General features: G+C 54.2%; 1 protein-coding gene across 5 annotated transcripts in view; it reads left to right on the top strand.

Annotated features, from left to right (window-relative positions):
• Tspan9 (tetraspanin 9) overlaps positions 1 to 20092 on the top strand; it is a 198254-nt gene extending 178162 nt beyond the window's left edge. For all 5 annotated transcript variants that reach the window (XM_046423358.2, XM_046423360.2, XM_046423363.2 and 2 more), the window contains 6 exons: positions 12728 to 12919; positions 13252 to 13326; positions 14514 to 14615; positions 15241 to 15372; positions 15743 to 15826; positions 16654 to 20092. In XM_046423358.2, the coding sequence (XP_046279314.1) occupies positions 12728 to 12919; positions 13252 to 13326; positions 14514 to 14615; positions 15241 to 15372; positions 15743 to 15826; positions 16654 to 16725 (657 nt within the window). In that variant the 3' untranslated portion in view covers positions 16726 to 20092. The remainder of the gene's footprint in view (positions 1 to 12727; positions 12920 to 13251; positions 13327 to 14513; positions 14616 to 15240; positions 15373 to 15742; positions 15827 to 16653) is intronic.
• Positions 20093 to 24586: the final 4494 nt, after the last annotated feature.

Raw genomic sequence — 24586 nt, 5'->3', positions numbered from 1 at the left:
GAGGACTGGCCTTTACCTGTCACTGCACGTGGCTCCCAGGACATAACAGTGCCTTGCTGAATCTCTCCCTCCCTGAGAAGCCCTGCTCCATTCGGACACCTGGGATCCAGCAATAGGGGGTGGGAAACACCAGTCTGGCTTGGGATTCATGATGGTCCCTTCTGGGTCACAGAGTGACTTTTCGCCCGCCTGCCCCCCAGCCTGCCTGCCTCAGCCCGCCTCCTCTGGAGCTGGCTTTCCGCTTATCTTAATTTATTGATGAAAACTTGTTTTACGGTCCAGAGCACAGACGGCAGCAGCTCCCTGCCAAAAGAAAGCATGCTGCAAATCGGGAAAGCGAGCTGCCTCCCGGAGATGGGTGGCTGGGGACTGGGAGGCCGGCAGTGACTCAAGCATGTCTGGGTGGGTGCGTGCTGCCTTTGCTCGGTGACCAGGGCTCAGGGAGGCCTCATGGTGCATGGGCTTGGGGCGGGGAAAGCCCCGGGGGTCCAACCCAGCAGCACCTTCCTGCCTCTCTCCGCCACTGGCTTACAGCTGCTCTGCCTGGTCTCCCTCACCTGGGTGAATGACGACTGTAGGCCATAAATACTAATAATGGCTCCCATTTATGGCTGGGTACAAGGCACCATGCTAGGAAGTTTATTTTCATGAATCTCATTTAATTCTGACTACAACTCTGTGTGGTAGGAACCATTAAACCTTCATTTAAAAAATAAGCACTAGAGAATCCCCCAGCTGGTAAATGAAGAGCCTGGGCGGGAACTTGAACCAGGTCTACCTGGCTTGAGGCCAGAGTTGTTCATGGCCGTCTCTGACCCACAGTCCAGGATTGACCCATGTTCTGCACTGTGGCTGCCTCTTAGTCTAGTAGGTCCAGCTCACTTGTGTGTTCCCAGGGGAGACCCCATCGCACGGCCTCCTGGGCTGCAGCAGCTGCCAGGGGCTGAGCTCAGCGCAGACATCTACCTTTGAGGCAGGCACCTAAGCAGGCTGTCCTTGTATCCCTTTCCAAAAAGTGGGAAACCTTTGAGATGCTTCTGTGCCTTCCTTCCTCTGAAACTCTGTGTCCCTGTGACTATTCGTAATGTCCTTGCCTGCCATGTCTGCCAGCTCTAGGTATCTTGGAGATCAAGGCTGGACTCTGCTGAGCTCCGGGCTCCTCATCCATAACACAGGATAACAACTCCTTGTAAGATCATTGTGGCCATTTGCCGAGATAGCGTTTGTGGAAGTACTCTCTGGAAGACAAATGGCAAAGGATGGTTGTCATTTGCACACGCACTTCTGTTTGTAGAGATAGAGGAGCAAAAAGGGAAACTCCACACTATTTTCTTTTGTTCCTTCTTGCAGAGGTACAACCAGTGATTTTCGTAACTCTGCACAGTCAGCAAAGTGGGGGGACCACCTAGTCTGGGCCATCTCCACCCGCTACACATGCACCCCCTGTCCACACCCTTCCTGTAGCCTGGACCCTGACACTTGTCCTTTTCCCTCCAGGTGCCCTGCATCCTGCATGTGTCCCTTGTCCTCCTGCACGGCCACACCTGGACCCACACTGCAGTCCCAGGCCCCCCAGGCAAGCCCCTGCAGGGCCCCACCACTTGCTTCTCCCTCACTCTGGGCCTGTGCTTCTGGCTCCCCACCTCCCTCAACTCATACTGAGGTAGAAAATTGTGGAAAATGTTTACTCCAGTGTGGTTTTGAATTTTTCCAGGGCTGTAGGAGACCCACAGAGGTTATTATCATTAGATTCAGGGTCCCAGCAAACTGGTTTAAAATCCCACTTTGCCAACTCCATGCGTGAGCTTAGGTGACATATTCAACTTCTCTGATCCTTAGTGTCCTCATTTGTGAAATGGGGGAAATAACAGTAACTGCTTTCCATGGCATTTGTGGAAAGGGTTTGTCACGGCACCTGACTCGGAGAGAAGTGTCAGCCTCGTCACCACTGCATCATTACCACCTTTGTCACTAGCAGTGCTTGTCTCATGCTGTCCTACTGGTCTTTGTGACTTCTATGTTAAACTACTAAACCAGATTAGACTAGACCTCCTACTGTCCTACTAAGCTGGGAGACTCCTGTGACTGTCCAGGCCCCGAGGCCTGCTTATGGGTCGTACACCACAGATAGCCTTCCTTTCTCAAAGTAGGGCCACGTCCTGATGGCACCTTTCTGGCATATTTGAGAAAGAGCCAGGGGATGACGTGGGTCTTTGCAGTGTAGAGTGATGGGCAAGAACGTGGCTGCTGAAGTCAGACTTCCTGGGTTTCTTCACCACATAACGTCTCTGTGCTTTTCTTCTCTCATCTCTAAATGGGGATCCAAAATAGCCCTTCCATGGGTTGAGAGGATTCGGTGGGCACCAGAGGTGCAGCAGCAGAGCCAGGCTGGTGCGGTCCGTCCTTGAGAGTGCCTGAGTTCACCCCGCGCAGCAGCAGGACAGGGTGAGCTGAAGATGGTGTCTGGCCTTGGGTGCTGCGAACAAGAAATGGCTCCTTGTGAAGAGCTCTGTGACCTTGAATGAGTGTGCCTGGTGACCCCGCAGACAGGCAGCTTCCGGCCAGGTAACCTGCACTGTGGTGCACATATTGAAAAGCAGAGGGCGGGCCCCTGTCCCCCCTCTGTCAGGAGCACCGGGAGGTGGGCAGAGCTTGGCACAGACAGGGAGAGATCTCAGGTTGTTACTTAAGTTGGTGCTGAGACCATCTCTGGCAGAGAGACCTGAACTTAACTGGCCTGTGTCCCCTACAAAGCATGTCAGGAATGCCAAAATCCTGGCGTGGGTGGACACAGCTCCTGGCTGGCAGTGCAGATAATCAGGCTGTGGACATCAGATCCCTAGAGAGAAGGCAAAGCCTGTGTTAGCCACGTCAAAGGGTTAGAGCAAGAGTGTGTGGGTGGCTGTCTTGGGGACAGAGATGGACTTGGTTGTCAACCACAGTCTTTCCCCATATCTGTATGTGTAATGTGGGCTGGGGAAGATGGCCCGTGTTGCAATATTATTTCTTTTTAGGGTACCAGGGATTGAACTGAGGAGCACTTGACCATTAAATATTTTATGTTTTATTTAGAGACAGGGTCTCACTGAGTTGCTTAGCACCTCACTTTTGCTAAGGCTGGCTTTGAATTAATGATCCAGGAACCTCAGCCTCCCCAGCCACTAGGATTACAGGGGTGCGCCACCACGCCCAGAGCCAAGTTGGATTATTAAAGGGTTCCCCTCTGATAGTTGGAATGAACAGTAGAATGAAGGCACTCAGGGACAAAGTGTCTTTGTTGTATGACTTCTCATGTCTGGGAGGGGGAAACAACTTTCCCCAGACAGGAGCGTGTCCCCAATCCCATCCCATCACCATTCCTGTCCTGAAGGATGAGTTACAGTTTCCCAGACGACTTGAGCTCTTTGCCAGAACTATGTAATGTGAATTCAAGGCATCCTTGTCCTGTCCCCGCTTCCAGAAGCTTGAATAAAAGCGCAGTACCTTGTGCAGTAGTTCATTCTGAGGAACGTAAAGGACACGGTGGGCATGATCCTGTTTGCCCTCAGTGTTCGCAAGTGCTGGGGAGGTGCTTTTCTCTCCCTCACTCTTTGCTTTTCGCAATGCTGGGGATGGAATCTGGGACCTCACAAGCGCTGGGCAAGTGTCCCACCACTGTGCGACATCCCGGCACTCTCCTTGCTTTCAACAGAGGAAAACTTAGGAAGGTCAAGTGACTTGCCAGGGCTGCATAGCACCTCACTGCTCCCCTGGGTGCCAGGTCCTTAGAGCCGGGCTGCTGGCGGTTCTGCCTTCTTGGGGAGAGCCCAGTGGCGGCCGTTTTAATGTGGTCCTTGAAGGCTGGTTTCTTAAGCCCATCCCTGTCTCCCCCGGCAGCCCTGGCTGCAGAGTTCTCTGAGCTTTGATGTCAGGAAAGCCTTTCTCCCCAGACACTCAAAGTAAAACAAATGCAGGGAGGAAAAAAAAATTATAGTGGTGATTGGAAAACCCGTTCTCCAGACTCCTCTGACAAGCTCTTGTGAGTCCTTGGTGCTTCCCTCCCACTTCACAGCGACCTTGGGAGTTGAGACAGTGCTTCGTGCTGTGGTCCGAGGCTGTGTCCTCACCGGGCACAGGAACTCTGGCAGCCGTGGCCCCTGGGGGTTGGACAGTGAGAGCTGCATATCTGCCCCCCTCCCCATTCCACTCCAGCAGGGAGGGCACCCCTTTTGCATCAGACTCTGGGCTGGGATGGCCTGAATTCCGTGCCATTTCCTGTTGAATGTTGACAAGTACCAGAGTATAGAGAAAATGTGTGTCCAGGGTCGTCATCATCCACTGTCCAGCACAGGGCAGTCCTGGGACTAGCTCTGAGGACACGGGCCTCCCATGGAGGGTCTGACAGCGATCGTCACCCTCCCTCTTGGGATGTTCTTCCCCGTGCCTGCCCTGTCAATGTCAGCCACTGACTTCTTGTGTGTTCCCAAGTAGGGACGGGAACCATCTGGGTCCTGTTGCTCGCTTGGTCCATCAGGGCCTGAAGCTGAATCTCGGAGTCCACAGGCCACAGTCTCCTACTGATAGCAGTGGGCAGAGCTGAATGGGTCGAGAGGAGCTTGGGACTATGGAGTCACAGTGTGCCCCTTTGTGCCTTCTCTACACCCACTGAGCCCAGTCATGTTTGCACACCATGCATCATGGGTGGGACGGTCGGGAGGGGAGCGTGGTTCTGCCCTGGCGGGCTGCGGCGGCGGCAGTCGATGTTTATGGACTGGTGAATGATCACTCCTCCTTTACGAGGCTGGCAGGTGCGCTGTATCATCCACTGCTCTCTGGCATCCTGGCCACGCGTCATTTTGTGGTCCTTCTGGGGCCGTCCCTCAGCCTCAGCCCCACGTGGGCCCTCGTAGGGGTTCAGATCTTGCCTCTACCTCCCTTTTCAGGTCCCCACCCAGGGTGCAGGCCTGTGGGTCAGTTGGAGAAGGTGGAGAGAAGCTGTCTCCTGAGACACTTGTCCTGAGGCCTTCTGCTGTCAGATGTGGGGGTCCAGAGGCCTGGGGATGTGGGGGTTGCAGGGCGCGGGGTGAGCACTGTGGCTCCGTTGACCTCCTCCCCTTTCCCCCAGGTGGAGGAATGAACTGCGTCAGGACAGCACAAGGCCTCACTCTGCAGGGACTGGCGTTTCTCAGCCCCCTGCCTGGGCTTTGAGGCCCAAGTCTCCTGCCCCCAGGGCTGGGCCTCCCCAGAGTCCGTAGACACTGAGGTGGAGTGAGGCCCTCAGAAGGGCAAATACCCTGTGCTGAGGCCAGGCCAGAAAGATGGGACGTGCTCCAGCCCAGGCAGCTCGCCCCTCCCTGGACGAGAGGACACCAAGCCCTTCTTCGAGCAGCCAGGACTGCTGCTGATTGATTGGACATGTGCCCCCCTTCCCAAGGCCTCAGCACAGTAGAGGGTGGCAAGGAGCTGTCCTCCACCTTAAGGAGCCCCCTTGTCCTGCGCTCCTCACCCCCTCATGCTCCTAGGCTTTCAGTTGAGTCGCATGGGCATCCCTGTTGGCTGATAGGGGCTCTGGGTGAACTGGGGAAGGGGTGACAGAGCTTGCTGGAGAGAACTGGCCTCCTCAGATCATACGATTCAGGGGTCATAAGAGCATAGAGATGGGCAGCTCCCAAACACTGTCCCTAGCCTCTGACAGCGTTTCAGTGTTGTCTCTTAGGCCATCTTATTTAAGAGAATAACCCCATTCTGGAATAATCAAATGTAACTGGGTTGTAGATATGCAAATGCTTTACGTAATGTTTATTTGGAGGAAAATTAGGCCCAGAAATATGGGTGTGATCTCCCTGTCACCTATAAGCTGGTGAATTGGGAGCTGAGAAGTATAGTTGTGAAGACTTTGAGAGAGAGAGAGAGAAAAAAAAAAGGGGGTCCCAAAGAGAATGACCAAGGAGTAATGCCACTTGGCTTTAAATTATGTGCGAACAGTGTGAGAAAACAGCCATGGCTACCAGTCAAGCTGATGGGGCTTAGGCTGGATTAGGAGAAGTATAGAGCTCAGAGTGTGGGAGGGTAGTGTGGTATCTTTGTACTCTTGTGCTGGTCTTCCTGTAGCTGGAGTCTGACTTTCAGTTTGAGAGAGAGATGAATAGTGGAGGGTGACTCAGAGGTGAAAGATGTAAAAGCCCTTAAATGGGCTAGGAGGAGACTTGGGAAAGAACGTCGTTAGATACACATCGTCAAATATTTAAAGGCCTGTCCCACTTGCCTCTTGGTGAGCTTCTTGGGCAAAACGAGGACGGATGCACGTTAGCCACAGGGAAGTGGGTTCTTGAGTTAGTAGAAAGAATTCTTGAGCAGGATTATGCAAAAAAGAGGAAGGGGTGCTCGTCAGATGGCAAACACCGAGACCTGGGTGCCCGGCATGGTTACCGCCCGCTCTGCAGAGCTGTGATCCTCCTGCCTGCTGGGTGACTTTGGCAAAGCCATATCTGTGACTTTGTCCCTTCATTTCCCTCCGTGCAGAATTGGAAGCACGATCCTGCTCTCCCCTCGTTCCCAGTCCCGCCTGTGTCTCTCTTTACGGCTTTGAGAATGAATGAGCAGCCGGGGCCCCTGGAGGCAGGGGCCGTCTGAAATACAAAGTAGCAGCCCCTCTCCTGGAGCTGATAGATTGTCTCTCGCCCTCTGCAGTGACGTTCTTGGCAGGTTGGCCTCTCCCCGGGTGGGGCGGTTCGTTATTAGACAGCACATCAAGCTGTGAAATTAAAGCAGTTTTGATTTTCTTTTATTTTCCATATCTACTAATTTATTAAATGCCATTAAACTCTGGGCCTGTCCCTGCGCATTGAAAGCAATGGGGAGGGCTGATACCTAGCAATTGAGAAGTTCCTGCAAGTACAGAGGGGCTGAGGGTGGCAGGGGTGCCAGGGGCTGAGCTGGGGAGTTACCAGGGACATCAGACCCCCCAGGCCTGCTGTCTGATGGGGCTCCGCGAGCACAGGAGGGAGAGGGGATTCAGATGCCCGAGGGTGCACAGGGCTCTGATGGGGGCTGCCCAGTGAGCAGGCGCCACACCCCAGGCCAGTGAGGAGCTGAAGAGGGGTGAGTGGCAGGAACTTGGGGGCCCTGGGGGTTCTAGTTGGGAGGATAGGACGCATAGAGGGCTTCTTTTTCAAGTGGTTGTATGTGTCCAGATCTGGTCCTGTACCAGGCTATGACCTGCAGAGGTCCCCCACCTAAACCCTCTTCCATTTGTCCATCTGTCCAACTACCTATTCGTCTATCCATCCATGGAACAAATGTTGAGTATTCCAGACATGTTCTGGACCTTATGGTGGAAGAAAATGGATGAACCATAGACCTGGATCCTGGATCATGTTTGGTGAGGGTGGGTCACGTCTACACAAAGGTTGGGGGTCCCTGATGTGCTGCTCTGAATTCTGCCTTGTCCAGGTCATTCCCGGGAGGAGCCACCTCCATACTGGTGAGAGACTGGGCTGTGAGAGGATATGGGTAGTGGCTGTCCTGAGCTCATGCAGGTTGGGGTAGATGCTCAGGAGGGAGGACAATGTGCAGGCCCTATTGCTGGAGAAATGGTGCCCAGGTGGCCCATACATAAGGACACATGGCAGATCCATATATTAAGACTATAAATCAATATGATTTAAATTGAAGATGAGGAGAAATGCTGTGGGGACATGAGGCTGATTAGCACTGCCTTAATAAGTGAGGGAGTGTGGAGAGCTGGCCTGAAGCCCGACACAGCCTGCCTGGGCCTCGGTTTACCTGCTGGGCATGTGTTGGGTGGGCCCCAGGGAGCTGAGGCTTTTCTCATTGGCTTGCGGGCTCCTTTCTGTGCCCAGGGCTCCTCTCTGTGCCTCTTGTGCAGGGACCAGACAAGATAGCTCTGGAAAAGGGGAGGCCCAGCATGGCCAAGAGTCAGGTGCTGTTCGAGGCCACAGGGATGTGGCCATGAACAAAACAGACACCAAACCCCGCCTTCACAGAGGTTCTGGGCAAATGCAAGGGTAGAATTTATCTTCTCAAATTTGGATGTGGATTTATTTGGAGCCCTAATGGAAGCTATTTTGCAATGGCCTCAGTTGGGGAGGTGGGCAAGGGGAAGGGGAGGCTTGTTGCTCAGAAGGTTCCCTAAGCCTGACCCCGCTTGGAAAAGGGCACTGGCCAGGCCTGGACCACACCGGGGGTGGCTGGTGACCTCGGGCCAGTCGTTGCTGACATTGGCCGGGTCCCGATTCCCTGAGTCACACTGCCTCGCCCCAGATTCTCCAGCCTCGGACTTGATTATAGCCCGGTCATCACAGCTGAGACAAACCTCTGGTTTGGGAAGGGAATTTTCCCGAATGCCACCCGCTAAGCTTCTGGCACTGAGTGGAACGTGCTGCCCCAGGCCGTGCCTCCTTCCTGTGCTTGCCTCCCTCTACATGGGGCCACTTCCCTGCCCTGCTCCTCTCCTCTCCCACCCCTGCCTCTCCCTGTCCCCTGTACTGCCCTCTTGACCTCCCGTCTGTCCAGGGCAGGCTTTGCTGTCCAACTCTGCAACAGACCTGTTTCTGCTGTCCACTGCTCCCCCTGCTCACAGCCACCTGGTCCTGCCCCATCTGGACACTTCCAGCACTTTTTGTGTGTCGTGACATCTCCTTCAGAACCAGCCCTGTCTTTAGCCAGCTCTCCTTTCCCCGTAGCTGTCTTCTCAAGGAGTTGACAGCAGGGGGTGGGGGGTGCCTGGCATGGGGAACTCTATTGACAATTTGAGCCAGGCCTTTCTTTACTGTGGGGGATTGTCCTGAGCACTGTGGGTGTTTAGCAGTATGCTTGGACTCTACCCCCTGCATGCCAGGAGCATAACCAAAAATGTCTCCAGCCATGCTGCGTGCCCCCCTGGGAGCAAACTGCTCTTGCTTGAGAACCACTGGCCTAGGGGATGAGAGCAGTTGGCTGAGACTTGGCTAGGATCATGCTGGAAGGGCCCTGAGCAGTGATCTAGTCTAAATCCCACAGTTTAAAGGAATTGGGCCTTGGAGAGCTACAGAATCTTAAGGTCACACCAGGGAGCAGTGTGGCGAGAGGCATTTGGAAAGAGGATCCAGGCAGCTCTATGTGGGCCGAGAAACAGAATCCAGAGGCAGCGAGTGCCGCGGGACCTCGCCAGATGTAGCAAATGCTCGCAGGTCTCCTGGGGAGGAGAAGGTGTAGGAGCCTGCCCACACAGTCAGGAGGCGAAGTCCCATTCCAGCCTGGCCATGTGTCCATCCCCCTGCACGTTCCCTATCTGTAAAATTAAGGCCTGATCTTTGTGTTTTCTTCTTGCCTGGAGGCTCTGCTGGTGCTAGGTTTTCCAAAACTGGGGACAGAGGGTTCATTTTAGCAGGAGACCCTGAAGATTCAGGAGTGTGGCAGCGGGGATGTGTGTGGTACCACCTTGCCCCGTGCGGGCCTCATTGAGCAACAGGCATTTGTGTGCGATGCCCCAGAGCTGGGGGTGCCGCTTCATGGGAAGCAGGGAACAGGCGTAAGGGCTGTGAGAGGAAGGCTTGCCAGGACTTGGGGACAGGCTGCACTCACAGGCAGCAGATCTTGCCTGGGTCTCAGCCTGGGGCCCCGTGGGACCTTGGTGAGAAGGGAAGCAAGGTGTGGGGACAAGGCACTGGCTCTGTTCCCCCGGTAGGAGGCATCTGGACAGGGTGTCTGAGAAGCTTGCAGAGCACGTCGAAGAATGTGGAATGTGAAGTTGGAGAACGAATTGAAAGAGATGACCAGTCCCCAGAAAGTTCTGAACTGTTGAGGTTTCCCAGGGAGGGGCTGCTAGGCATCACAGCAGGTCCCCGCCCGCCACCCCGGGGAAATGGAGACTCAGGTGCAGAAGGGACCCCTGGCTAGCTCCCAGTGAGCAATGCCTTCTGGAGAAGACTGCTCCGAGGGCCTCCAGGCTCTGGGGCCTGGGACACCTTATGCATCTCTAACTGCAGGGTGGTGGGGGCATCCTGCAGCTCCAGGGGTCCCAAAGTGAGGTCTGTTTCACAGGCTGTTCTACTGGTGGCAAGTGCCTGCTATAGCAGTTTTCAGCTTTCTCATTCCAGTGTCTGACTTTTAGCTATAAATCTTCAGCCTGAAAATCATGAATTTTTCCAGGGTATGATTAATGAAAGAAAAATTGAGACGGCAGCACAGAAACTGACCGGATTTGAAGAAAGTCTGTTGACAAGTTGGATGCAAGTTTCAAGGGAAAATTCAAAGAGCTTCTGAGCCGGGCTGGAGCGCCACCTAGTGGTCATAGAGGGTAGTGACACCCATTGCCCCCTGCAAAGCTATGTGATGCCCCGTTTCAGCCAAGTGCATTCCTTGGGAACCTTGACCTGGTTCCACCTGGGGCTGCTTCAGAGTAAGAGAGATGCAGGGCCACTCTCCACCGTGAGGGGGACCCAGGCTGTTGTTCAGCTTACTTAACTGATCTCCTATGGCTCCTTGAACCATCTCTGATTTAGTAACACATGGAGATATCCCTTACCTTATTTTTCCCCCATGCATGGCCTGGGCCCCCTTTCAGTTTCCCCACTTATCAAAGTCTTGCTTATTCTTCAGGGCCCAGCAAGCCCTGTCAATACTGTCTGTCTCACATTGCTCCTCCAGAACCACCAGGGTTGTCACTACCTGCTCTTAGCCACCCCCACAGCAGCTCCTCATTGCTCTCTGGCTGCCCCCTTTGCCCTCCAGGGTCTTTTCTCAGAACAGCAGCCACAGTCACCTGAAGACATCAATCAGATGCTGTCATTCTGCAGCTGCAGGAACACGCTGAGAACACCCACATCTGCCTACCTGCCAGATCCTGTCTCATCTGTCCCCGGGCCACCCCGCCTCCTTCGTCCCCTACTGTGCTTACTCCTCACTTACTGTGTTGCAGCCCCTGGCAGCTTGGCTGGCCAGGCTCATTCCAACCTGTACAGCCTTTGCACTTGTTGTACCCTTTCTAGAACATTCCTTCTTCACATGTCTCTGTGGCTCACTCTCCCTTTTTTTTTGGGGGGGGGGGTTGCTCCTCACATGCCACCTTTTCCATGATCCTTCTTTGCCCATCCTGTATCCAGTGACCTTCAAACTATTTCTCTTCCTGGTTTATATCATTGAGAACTCATCTGACTTTGTCCCCATAGGAATCTCTTCATGAAGGCAGAGTGTGCTGGGACTGTTTCCTGCCATCTTTCCAGTGTGTAGGACAGGACCAGCACTTAATAACTCCGAGCCCAGTTTGGGTTTGTGGGCTGAAAGAGTGAAGGAAATGCTGTCCCCCAGGGGCACTGCTGCCCTTTCCCTTCACTTTCCTGGGCATATGACAGAGCCCTCTTTGCCTGATTGTGAACTACCTTGTCTCAGCCACATCTGTGGTTTCTCCCTGAACAAGAACAACTTGAAAATAGGGTCTGTCTGTGTTTGCTTCAGGTAGCCACAGCTATGAGTACAGTTCCTGGTACATAGTAGATGCTCAGTAAATTCCTTCTCAGCAAATGGTGCCTGGCATTGGCCACTTCACATACTTTAGTTCACTTGAATTCTCCCAACAGTCCAGTAGGAGGGTAATATTATTTTAATCAAGAAGTTTTCAAGGTCTTATAGCCAGGACAGGCTGAAGCTGAGTATAAAATCTGTGACTCCCAAGCCCTTTCCATCTACAATTTTCCTTGTGTGGAATGTTCTTGCCCTCTATCCTACCCCAAGTTCATCTCCTCCTCTGGACCCCTGTAGCATTTCTTTGGCACCAGCGTGTACTGCCCCAGGGTGGTAGATGCTGTGTTTTTATTACCCCCTTCCAGCCAGAATGGAGGCCCCTGGAAGGCAGGTCTCTAAAGCGCCTGTAGCTTTTCTGGTGTGGGGTGCTGCATGCTGTAGATAATGAAGATTGGTTGACAGATTGATTGGCTCCTCAAACTCAGTACATGTCCCCTGAGCCAGTGCAGGGAGCGGGGAGTATCAGCTATATGGAGCATATAATGAGGCAGATGTTGAGATCTGCCGCCAATGAAAGGGAAGCTTCCCCAGGCAGAGCTGCTGGCTTCCGTCGCAGCCCAGAGGTGTGGGGAGGAGGGTCAGTTTTCGGGTCCATCACGCTGGTGGCTGGCTTAGTTTGATGGGCACCAAGGGCAGCTGTGAACTCCCACCTCCTGTACTACTTTGGCAGCCCCTCAGCTGGCCCCATGAGAGCGTTTCTCCCTCTGTCTGGGGAAATTTGTTCTTCAGGCTTCTGAGAACAGCGGCAAATGGCTCTTCTGGTTGGGCAACAGGACATACCCGCAGCAAGTTTTCCTTCTGAGAAACCAGACCCCGACGTTCTCTCCAGTGCAGAGACAGGTCCTCACGTGCTTCCCCTGGCCACACGCCCCTCTCCTGGCCTCTGCCCTGGTGGGGCCTCTTTTCTGTCTAGTGGAACCGCCCCAATGCTTTTTCCTCTCTAGGACCTTCGAGGTGTTTGCTGCCTGCTTTGCCTCTGTCTTATTTAATTTGATCCTGAGCGTGAACTGATGAGGTTCATGAATCTGGTCTAATCCCCTTCACCAAATGGGGAGGCTGAGGTACAGATTGGTGGGATTCATCTAGGTCTGTGACCATGACCTGGCCGCTGGCCCTGCTCTCACCTGTCTTGTGTCTCAGGGCTGGGGCTGGGGACATGCAGCCCTTGGATTTCCAGGGAGAGGAGTGCAAGTGTGGGTCTAATGAGCTTTTCCTTTCTCTCCAGCTCTGTGGCTGCGGGCTGCTTGGAGTGGGCATCTGGCTCTCCGTGTCCCAAGGCAACTTTGCCACCTTCTCCCCCAGCTTCCCCTCGCTGTCTGCAGCCAATCTAGTCATCGCCATAGGAACCATTGTCATGGTGACCGGCTTCCTCGGCTGTCTGGGGGCCATCAAGGAAAACAAGTGCCTCCTCCTCAGTGTGAGTTGGGCCCCCTGTCCCCAGCCCTCTGAACTCCAGGTCTCCCTGAACTTGGGCAATAGAAAGGGGCAAGGCCTAGAACATAAGCCAACGGGTGCCCAACCTGAGCCCAGGGAAATTGCTTCTAGAATTTTCTGTGCCTGACCACACTCCTGCCCCTAGTTGACCCTCTCCCCTTAGACTCGTGGTCTCTCTGGGTTTCCCTGGGAGGTGGTGGCCCCTTCCAGACCTGGGATACCCTGCCTGGGTGCTGCCTTCCCACGTTGCTCATTTGCACCTGCCCCTGGCCATCACCTTTATCCTGTGCCCATGCCTGGACTTTTTCTTTCCAGTTTTTCATCGTCCTGTTGATCATCCTGCTCGCAGAGTTGATTTTGCTCATCCTCTTCTTTGTCTACATGGACAAGGTAAGCCTTCCAGCAAGGGAGTGGTGAACGGAATTTCATAGCTGTCACAGCCCAGGGGTTGGGCTGAGACAAGCCAGGGTTCTTCCCCTGGCCAGAGGACAGTGTAGACAGACTCTACCTGTGAAGAAAGTGAATTGACCCAAGAGTTAGGAAAGGCAGCCAGGAAAGACCTGGATGGAAGGTGAGGTGAGTTTGGAGCCAGTTGGGGAGTTCGATGTTGTATATAGTCTTAAGAAGTAGAATCCCAAGTTACCCAGGGTGGCCGTCGACTGCCTCTCCCTCCAGTGAGCTCCCCAATACTGGAGGCATATTCCAGGTGACTCTGGTTGAGTAGGGTTAACAGTAGAGAGTAGCTACATCTCCAGAGACCTTCCAGGATAGACCGCTGCTCTCAGACAGCACCTCAGATTAGAAGGATGGCCAGAGTGAGCCCCAGCCACCTTCCGAGGATGGGCGGTTTGTGGCCAACTTGGAGAATCTTCTCAGTAGTGTTGCAGAGCGGTCACCCATGTGCTGGTTTCTTGGGCTTCGAGGCCCTTTTGCCGATCTGCTCCCCATAACTATGTGCGTATCTGTTTCTGGGTTCTGGAAGCAGTTGCCCAAACTACACAGAAAGTTACAGGCATCATTAGGATTCGAAACAATAACTCTTTAGTTTTGCATCTGTGAAAGGGAAAAGAAATAGCATGAGGAGATTTCTGTGTCAGCCCTGTTCTTGGTTCTTTATAAGAATTCTTGTCCTTGAATTCTCACAAAATTGACATTCTTCTTCCAATAACACTGGTAAAGCCGAGGTGAGAGAGGCCACGGTACTTGCTCGAGAGGTGGACATAAGATCAGAGCGACTGACTGATCGGCCACCCTGTTTGCCCAGGGTGTGGGGCAGTGTGTGGGGAAGATGTCAGGACAGAGTGGCTGGTGTGGGTGGTGGTCCTGGTCAGGCGGTGGGGGCGTGCCGCCTGCTCTCCTCGTCCTGTGGTAGTGCTGGCTCTGTGGGCCATGCGTTGCTGGAGGTGGCAGGTGACGATGCTCCTGGGGCAGACTGAAGCCCAAGCGCCCTGCCCCCATCCCTGCTGCCTTCCCTCCCCCACCCGGGAGCACCCCTGCCCAGTCCTGGCTGGCCTGGCCTGGGTCAGGGACGGGCGCCGTATCCTGGCCCCCTCCAACCTGCAGTGTTCACCTCCCAGGTGAACGAGAACGCAAAGAAGGACCTGAAGGAAGGGCTGCGGCTGTATAACACCGAGAACAACGTGGGGCTCAAGAACGCCTGGAACATCATCCAGGCTGAGGTGAGGGCTCCGGCGGCGTCGGGCAAGGCCAGCGGAAGGCGGGGTGGTGGCCGGGCCTTCAGGCCGCCTATCAGGTGGCATTTGCCTGAACAAATGGAGCAGGCATTATACCATGGGATACAGCAGAAGAGGGATGAGGAGGTGAGCACGGAGGCCAGGGGGCCCAGACACAGGAGTGGACAGGCCTGAGGGAGCTCTGGGAGTGGCTTGGCTTTGGGGTGAACTGTAGGATTTATCTCACAAGGACTGGCCGCCATGATTGTGCTCGGCTCAGGTAACAAGCTCTGATTCTAAGAGGAAAATAAGTCAGTATTGCCGACACCCCACTTTAAGCCCTGAGAACTGGCCGGTGGACCTACGAGCCACCAACTTGGGATGGTTGGTCTGCATCACAAAGCAAAGAGCTGGAGGTGCTGTTGGGTGAGCAGGGGACTGGAACAGTTGCTTGCCTCCCCCAGGGCTCTACCACAGCCCAAGGAAGGGCAAGAAGAAGGCCCTTTGTCTCCTGACCTGAACCTCAGCACGGCTGCTTCTGAGGGGTTGGGGTTGGCCCAGGCAGGGGACGGCCTGGGTGGGCGGGGCTGGCTGGGTGCTTCTAACAGCTCCTTCCATCCCTGCCCGGCAGATGCACTGCTGTGGGGTCACTGACTACACGGACTGGTACCCAGTCCTGGGGGAGAACACAGTTCCCGACCGCTGCTGCATGGAGAACTCCCAGGGCTGTGGGCGAAACGCCACCACGCCCCTGTGGAAAACGGTGAGTCCTGGAGTCCGCCACGTGGTGCATGGCCTGGCACGGGGATGACGGGCACAGGCACAAGGATGGGCTCTCTGGGGAGTGGGCGGGGACACCAGGGTGGAGTCAAAAGGCAGGGGTGTGTGTACACGCTCGCACACACATGCTGGGCCCCCAGTTGGGAGAGTCCAAGGTTAAGGGTTGAAGGGGGTCTGTGGCTGTGTACCTTGTAGGGGGAACCTTGGGTGGGGTGAGGCTGCTCACAGGAAGGAGGACCAGAATGGAGGGTCAGCGAGGGCCAGGAGGTAGGGCCTGGCAGGGAAAGTGAGGTGGGGCTGAGCTGGGGGAGCTCATGTCATGCCGGGACCTTCACCTGTGTCTTGCTCCCCAGGGCTGCTACGAAAAAGTGAAGATGTGGTTTGATGAGAATAAGCACGTGCTGGGCACCGTGGGGATGTGCATCCTCATTATGCAGGTGAGGGGCATCCCGAGGAGCCACGGAGCACCTCTACTGCACCTGACCCGAGGAGGGGGGCATTAAGTAGTCTGTTGGTGCACGGCGGGGCTGAGCTCTGTCTAGCAGTTGTCATCCAGCTCGGGTGGGATGAGCAAGATGGTGCTCCACACTTGCTGGCACCAGGCTGTTGGTGTTGGTGTCGCTCGATATGATCTTCTCTAGTTGCACTCGAGCCAGAGAAGACACACACAGTGTCTCCTGGCCACCAGTTTTACGACTTGAGCAGTGGCATACTATGTGGTGACCAGGAAGCCACAGCTGTCCCCCTTCTTCTTCCTGTGCTTGTCCAGGTCACCACCCTCTTTCAGATTGAGGTCAAAAGACACAAACAAGTACTAACATTGTCCCAAGCACCTCTGCCTGAGGCCTCATGTCCAGTGTTCTAGAACTAAGCATGCGACTCGGTGTGAATTTCATCTGTCATCACCACCACCTCCCTCTTTCCCCGTGGTTCTTGTTGGCTCCTGAGTCATTCAGGGTCGGATCCTTCATGCCTTCAGCCTTCACACCTGCCTCTGACGTGTCATCTGTGGAGGGGGGCAGTGGCAGTGGGGCTCTGTACGCATAGCTCTGAGCAGCTCAGCTGGAGTCCACCTGTGTGGCCCTGTGCTGTGTCCCCCGGTAACCTGGGCTGGCTGTTTTCTTCACCCCAGAGCATTTCCCAGCACATGCATGTTTAGTTCCACTTGTGCTGGGTGCCCTGTGACGTTCCCAAGGCTCCCAAGGCTGAGGCTAGATCCTGGGCTGCCGAAGCAACCATCTAAGCCCCTCCCCTTGTCTTTCAGATCTTGGGCATGGCCTTCTCCATGACCCTGTTCCAGCACATCCACCGGACGGGTAAAAAATATGATGCGTGAGCGGGCTGGCGGGGGCGCCCAGCCCCACCCGGACGCTGTGCCAGGGAAGAGGATCTGAACTTCGTCCCCTGCCTGTGCCCTCCAGACTGCCATCCCTGCCCCACCTCCCTCGTCTGCCCTCCCCCTGCCCACCCACTTCAGCCTCAGACTTCTCAGAGGGCGGAGGGCCCAGTGGGAGGCAGCGCGCAGAGACCTTGGGGCACTGGACACCTGGATTCCTGCACCTGCGATTTGCCAAAGACGACAGGGTGGGCTGGGGGACGCCAAGGAGGAAGTCTCCAGCACTGATGGGTTCCTACCTGCTGCCCTTCCTCACACTGACACTTTGTCCCCAGGTGGGGTGGGGAGCAGAGCATTCCCCCCGCCCCGGGGGAGAGTCTGCCCCTGCGGAGGCCACTGCCGTCCATACCGCCCAGCCAGAGAGCTGGCCAGGGCGGGTCCGACCGCCGCCCGCTGGAGCATCTTGCCCAGGCTTTTTATACCTTACAGTGTAACTTTTTTATTTTATTTTACTCTGATTATGATTATTCAGGAATATTATCTCTCAGATAAGTTTAGGGTTAGCTTTTCTGATTTATAACTTTTTACTGTGTTGATTTCTTTAACGGTTTGAGTTTCCTTCTCCTGTGGGTGGGGAAGGGTGGGGAGATGGGACATCCGTCCAGTTTCCACCCGGATACTCCTGAAGCTGTTGGGTGGGACGCACCAGGCTCTGCCTGAGATGTACCAGGAAGGAGGGGGGATGGCTAGCATGCGGCCCCCTGAGGCCTGGCATCTGTGAATAGGGGCCCAGGAAAGGTGGGAAAGACAAAGGAGCATCATATGGGCATGACAGGGCGTCCTGCACAGGGGCAGTGGCATTTGCTGACCGAGCCAGGGAGGCCAGAGCAGTGGTGGGGTGGGCTGGGGGTCCTCCAGGTAGGTGGCTGGTGAAGGGCTTTTCCAGGACTGTGGCCAAAGCTGACAGAGCCTTGTGCTTTTCAATGGTGAGCAGTTTTTAGTGTGGCCTTCTTCCTCCCTCTGCTGGCCTGGGTGGCTTCCCTTCCCACTCATGCCCAGGTCCCATAACCCCTGTTACTTTCACAGACATTCCTGCCGCAGACTCTGAGATACAGCCCTCTAGTTCAGGAACTGCACACATTCATTGTCACTTACCTTAGGAGAGGGAAGCAGTCCTCATGGTCAGCTGCTCAGATGGTGGCAGAGGATCCAGGCCCATCAGGAGGGGGAGGCTGAACCGGCACACATGACTGTCCCTGCCAGATTACCCCAGCTGACTACCCTGCTGGGGGAGGAGGGACGGGAGCACGTGGCTCCCAGGGCCCTCATCCCCTTGCGGGGGTTCGTTGCTGTCTGCAGAGGGGTGGGTGGCCACCACATCTTGTATCATCCCAAGGAAATGAGATACAGAAAACCCCAGAGGTTGGGGGATCTTGTCACAGAGGTCCCAGGAAAAAAGAGCAGTCAGTCCTGGCACACACAGACCTGGGTGTGGAGACCAACAGGCGGGTTTTCAGCTATAGCAGGGCACCCCCGCCAGAACTGGGGCTCGTCTATAGTTTAAAAACTCAAGAATCCACAGGACTGAGCTTGAAAAGGTCACCTTGGGGCTCGCTAGGGGCCAGGCGTGTCACTGGGTGGGGCCTTGTGTGGGCAGCTGCCTTTCCCTGCTCATTGCCTAGATCTCTCACCAAACTCCACCTGCCTTGTCTGTTCCCAGAGCTGAAAAGGCCACCAGCCAACCAGTCACTCTCCACTCACCTTCACTAACATAGAAATCGGGACCAGGAGCGCAGGACTTTTGGTGTGTTCAGGATTCATGTTTTGGGGGTGGGAGTGGAAAACAAAGTGGTCTCAGTGAGTAGGACAGAGTGAAAACCACTTCCCTGAGACAGGAGCATGGTGCTGATGGACATCGCAGCGGGGCGGGTCCTGGGGCATGTGGGGCAGGCAACGTGAGTAGAGCTGCTCTGGCCTGTTCTGGTTAGGAGCAGCAGCTGCCTCTCTAGGGCCCCAAATACAGAGACATTCAGCAACAAGTGTTGGAGCGCAGTGAGACCTGGTGCATATGTTTTTGGTGGTGGGGATGGGTTCATTTATGCCTATCAATGCAATTCTTAATTTTTGTTAATATCCACAGCAAAAGCCTAGTATGTTAGGAGGTGTCTAGCCTCCCTGGCAGTCTTGTTTCTGGAGTGCTTCAGGGTGGCCTCTTGCTCTGGAGCCTTTGCCGCAGTCCCTCCCCGCCACTGACCCCACCAGCCCCCTCCTCATCCGTCCATGTACAGAGCATTGTCCACAAGTCCCCAAACTGCCTTTTTGCCTCACCTGTTCCTTCATGTTGCTGAGTCTACATGGGGTGGAAGTCTCCATGCAAGGGCAGGTGTTCTCCTGAGCCCCTTGACCATCCTGCAGAACGGTCCCCACACTATCCGGAAGGCCAGGAAGGTGGCTCAGTGTCTTCTCCATTTCTCCCTACTATGATCTCATTGGGGCCAAATCCCGCCGAGTGAATTCCCTCCCTTGCCAAAGTCAGAGTGAGTTCAATTAGGTCTGATGCAAGCAATTTATAGACCTGACTCACAAAGTCCCTTAGGGTTTGCAGGCGACTTCAAGGGAATGCCTAATGTAGACTCAGCCTTTCCTTGAAGCCATCTTGCTGAGGAGGTGAACTCACGGCTGAGAACTGCCTTGGGGTGGCTGGCGGTGGGTGTCAGGGTGCAAATCTCCCCTGCGCAGCCACGCTCTCTGAGCTGGATCGGTGCCACCAGCCTTCCTGCCAGCCTGGGCCTGCATCTTGGGCCCTCGCCCTGGAAAGGTCGCTGAACACACCCCAGATCCCCTCGCACGTGTTCTGGTTGGACTTGGAACTAGGTAGCCATGCCTCCAGGTTTGGGTGGCTACAGAGTAGACAGATGGATGGAGTGACTGTCTCCTCCTCTCCAGCCCCCTGCCCACCCTCTGGTGGAGGTGCTAACTAGCAGGGACATGGCACAGGATGGGAGCTGGGTGCCAGGTGCTTGGGGTCTCTTCTTTCCCCCTCAGCCCTTCAGAGCCCAGTGACCCCTCTTGTGTCCCATTCTCCCATTTTCCTTTTCTCTACCACTGTGAGGCAGTGGTCCAGGGTGGGTCCTGGCCTCCCTGCCTCGAATGGTGTCTCTGAGGAGTGTGGGCCTCCTGTCCACACCCTGCCCGCTGTCCCCGGGCAGCACAGGAGAGCCTGGAGTGCACGCTTGTTGGTTTCAAATGCACTTTTCTGCTTGCAGTGCCCTACATGTGCGTCCCCTTCATCCCGGTCCTGGCTTTATTGAGCACCATGTTTTTAGCATGTTTTTAAATAAAAATTGATAACGCGTCAAAAGCACAAGCAGACTGTCTCTTCGTGGTGCATTTTGTTCATCTAGCTGTGACTGTGATCTAGTCATTATACTGGTTGGTATGAAGGGCCCAAAGAGTCCTCAGACTCCAGTCTTAGGACATCTAGGACATTTCCCCAGCGGGGACCTCATCTCCCTCCCAGGGTCCTGGTTCCCCGCTGGTGCAGGAAGGGTCTCAGTCCCCTCTGTGGGTACCTGAGGAATCCTGACTCCTTGGGTGACCTGATACCTACGCCTAGATCAGGGGTCAGTCCAAATGAGGCCTGAGCCCTCTACCTGAGAGACCATTGCCTCATCTCAGTGGCTGTCTCCCCAGAAGTGGTCAACCCTATGTGAGGGGCGAGGAGCACATCTCTGATATTCTCAGGGTTCCTTTGAGCCTGATGTCTCTTCTAGGAGTGCAGAGAGCTTAAGAACCCTTCCAGGGTAGCTCTGAGACATTCTCCAAGAAAGCCCAGAAATCACAGTCTGAGGATGGTCACAGGGAGGGCTGCCCCCACTGCCGTGGTTGGGGTTCTGGTTTACAGACTTTCCTTAGTTGTCATAGTCGACACCACAGGGACGAGTTACAGATGAGGCAGCTCTGAGTTCTTGCCCAGGGTCATTGCTGTGTCACTTGGGATGTCCCTGGGATGGGGGCAGGATGAGGCATGAATGTGCACTCAGGTCTGAAGGCAATAGGAGGAGGGGCAGCTCCAAACTCCCTTATCTCCTCTCTCAAGGGAATAGTCACATCTTCAGAATTGTCCCCAAACACCAGTCTTTGGAGCTCTTATTTGCAGCTGTTATGTTTCAAAGCCTCTGGTTACTTTTCCCTGAATCTGGAGTGACCTTCTCTCAAAGGGTCCAGCTGGAATGGGGTCTCCGAGAGCCTCCCCAGGAGATTGACTGAGAAGGATTTTGGGGCCCAAAAAGCAGGAGCTGGTTATGGCTGAGGGCAGGTAAGCTATTATCTGACCTGAGGGAAGCCACTTTGTCTCAGTCAATTCTTGCTCTTGCTTTTCCTTCCTGGTTGTGGGCATACCTGCTGGGGCATCCCAGCAGGGACAGTGTGCTGTCTGCTGGTAGCTCACAGGGCAGTGGAACACACTGAATCCCCTTCTAGCACCAGACCCTGGTTCATTGAGCAGAGCCATGGAAGGCAGGAGTCCTGGCTGGGCAGCAGACGGGCCTCTGTTTTCCTTGGGTCTTCTAATGGTGATGCTCGAGTCTTCTGGGATGGGTTCTGGGTTCTCCTGTTCATAGAGATGGGTTTAAGATGACTGGGTGCCGCAGCCCGGCTGGCTGGGCAAATTAACCAGGGGGTGACGAATAACTTGTGTATGTTGATACAGCAGGAGTGGAAGCCGTTTATTGTAGGACAGGAGCGGTATTTATACATTCCACACAGCTTATCTTAATTAGCATAAACTAGATACATCAGTCAACCAATAAGAAATCTCCACACTTAATGGCTCGCTGGAGTTACTTCACAAACCACTCCCTCTGGCATTTTGCCAGGCGCCATCCAGACTTGTTTATGAACTCTAACATTCCCCTGGCAAAATGCCAGGTGTTATTTTGACTTGTTTACAGACTCTAACATCTGGGGAACCCTGTTTTGCCCTCTTCGTTCCCTTGAGATGTGGGAGAACCTCCCTCCATCTGTGCTCAGCAAAGGCAAGTGAGAAAGGATGAATCATGAGTGACTGCCAAATAGCTCAGCACCCCCCAAGCAAGGACAATACAGTGGTGGAAGATGTGTGCCCAACCTTGGACCACAGCCAGCAATCCAGTGGGGACAGGAGCCAACCCCAAGTTGCATGGGGGGATGCCCTCTGGAGAAGGTGCCCTCTAAGCTAAGAACTGAAGATGGAGGAGTTAACCTGGGCAGGAGGGGAAGGAGGAGTGTCTGTGTGGTGGCTGAGCACAGGGTGAGAGGACGTGTCTGCAGCGGGCAGCCCTCACCAGAACTCATCCTTGAAGACCAGGTCAGAGAGCTTGAACTTCCAGCTGAGAGCAATGGGAGCTGCCTGAGAAGCTGTGAGGCAGGGTGTGATGGGCTTGGCCCTGGCCTTCAGGAAGATGACTGGCTGCAGTGTGGAGAGTGGGCAGAGGGGACGGGGTGCTGCAATGTTTTGGGTGAGAAATGATGGAACCACTGGGAGATGGATTTGAATGACACTCTGGGAAATCAGCTAGCCCTGATAGGTAATGAAGTTTACTGCGGGGAGAAGGAGTGTCCTTGCCATTCACCCAGCATGACACTCTCACCCTGGAGAGGTAGATGACTAATTCTCTGCACCAAATAGATAGATGACTGTACTGTCTGGTATTGGCGCTCACGCGCAGGAGAGTGGCAGAGACCAGCATGGCATAACTGAAGCGCTCCTTTTGTTTGTATTGAGCTTCACAGCTTCCAAAATGCTTTCATAAACTATCGTCTAGGTTCCTCCTGACCAAAATGATCTTCTTGGCCGTCTGGATGCACGAACTTCACGTTCGAGATGTACCATGGTGTGGACGGCAGAAGCACCAGTCTGGGAACTGGAAGAGCTAGATTTATTTCCACTGTGCATTTGGTGTCCACATGAACCTTGGAGCAGCCACTGAACTTGTCTTGGTTTTTTCATCTGCAAAATGAGGATAATGCTATTTTCAGATTTGCTGGGAGGCTAAGATAAAAGAATGTGTGTAGGCGTCCAGACAGTTCCTGGATCAGTATAGGTGCTCAGCAAAAGTTAGTGGAATCAGGATCCCCAAACCAAAGGTATAACCCAAGGAAGATCATCGCCCAGGCCCAAAGCCAGGGACAAGGGAGAGCAAGCTAGGAAGGGCAGTTTGGTGTTTTGAGAGAGGATTGAACTGCAGAGTGGACAAGCTTCCCCGTGCCTCAGCTCAGCCCTGGGCTGGCTCAGCAGCAGCATTCAATAACCCACAGCAGCAACAGGGAAGACAAATCAAATACATGTCATTTTGGACACAAAATTATTGGCATTGTGATGGTCTCTTCTTAAAGCATTCAGCGAAGATTGGGAGACTATTGATTTAGCCATCTGGGTTTTGCTGTGTTTAAAGACAGCTATGAGAAGGAGGGATTGTTTGCTTAAGCTAACGAAAAGAATAATAATGGTCCACAGGTGTGCTTGAGCCACACTCTCCTGCTCGAAGCTGCCCACCTGGAACTTCTAGAGACCTGAGAGCTCACTGGGATGAACCTGGGGGTTTCCCTTGGTGGCCCTGGGCATAGTGGAGAGAGAGAAACTTGGGGAGGAAAGCTGCACAGTAGTCTGTGGCTGGTTCCTGTTGCCCAGAGAGTTTTCCTCTGGTTACAAAGTTGTGGGATTTAGCCTGGCCCAAGGTTCAGAGCTGGGGCCCTCCAACAGGCAGTCAACATGAGCAGTGGCCTGTGTTCTATCACTTAATGACATGGGAAGCCCCTGTCCTTTCCTTTCCTACCCCCATGCCCCCCCCCGATTTGAATTCTCAGCCCCCCAAGTATGTTCTTAATATATTCTTTTTTTTTCTGACAAGAGACCCTGAAAGGACTCAGCCTTCTTATTTACCACTCAGGAAGCACATGCTGAATTTGATCTCTAATCCCCAGCTTGGGGTTCTTTAAAACAGAATTAGAGGTTCATGAGCTACTCTCAATATTTCGAAAGTCTAATGGAAGTTGTTCCTCACCCCTGGGCTAGTCAGCTTTCCATAACTATAAAAAAAAATACCTAGGGTAGTCAACTTCTATGGAGGAAGATTTATTTTGGCTCATGGTTTCAGTCCGTTGGCCCCATGGCTTGGGCTTGTTGTGAGGTAGTATATCATGGCTGGAGCGTATGTGGAGGAAGCTGCTCACCTTATGGCAATGGGGGAGCAAAGAAGAGACAGGAAGAGGCCTGGGTCCCAATATCCCCTTCAAGAGCCTGCCCCCAATGACCTAACTTCCTCCCACTAGGCCCCACCTCCTGCAGGTTCCACCACCTCCCAGTAGTGCTACAAGCTGGCAATCATGATTTTAACATATGGGTCTTCTGGGGACACTTCCCCAAACCATAGCAACCCCATCAGCCTCTCTATTTTCAGTTGTGGGGAAGAAGTGGAATCCAAAGTCCCCAGCAAAGACAGCCCACCCCGGGGGGCTGCCATAAGGCATTGACACCTTCAGGGAAGTGGAGGCAGCTGACAGGCCAGCAGCAGCCACCAAGGGGAGCCTGGTGTTGCTTCAGCAACCACCTCCTGCTGCCTGCCTGCCTTGACAAGGCCCTCGTCGGCTGCTAGGGATGTTTAGACAGCAGTTGCAAACCACCAGCAGCAACGCCTGTTTGCAGTAGAGAAGGGGGAGGAGTGGCGCTTGTCCCTCCTCAGGTATATTTGTGTGCTTGTGCGTGTATGTGCAAGTGTGTATGTGTACACACACACACAGTGATAGCAGAGGTGAGCAGATGTTCCAGGCCAATGGGACCATGAATATGTCCTAGGCTTGGCCATTCCCTGTTTACATCCAT

Source organism: Marmota monax, unplaced genomic scaffold (assembly GCF_021218885.2).
Source record: "Marmota monax isolate L192 unplaced genomic scaffold, Marmota_monax_Labrador192_F-V1.1 WCK01_AAM20220418_F8-fsc00356, whole genome shotgun sequence".
Taxonomy (NCBI): Eukaryota; Metazoa; Chordata; class Mammalia; order Rodentia; family Sciuridae; genus Marmota; species Marmota monax.
The sequence above is the reverse complement of the archived record's forward strand: the minus strand, read 5'-3'. Positions and strand labels throughout refer to the sequence as shown.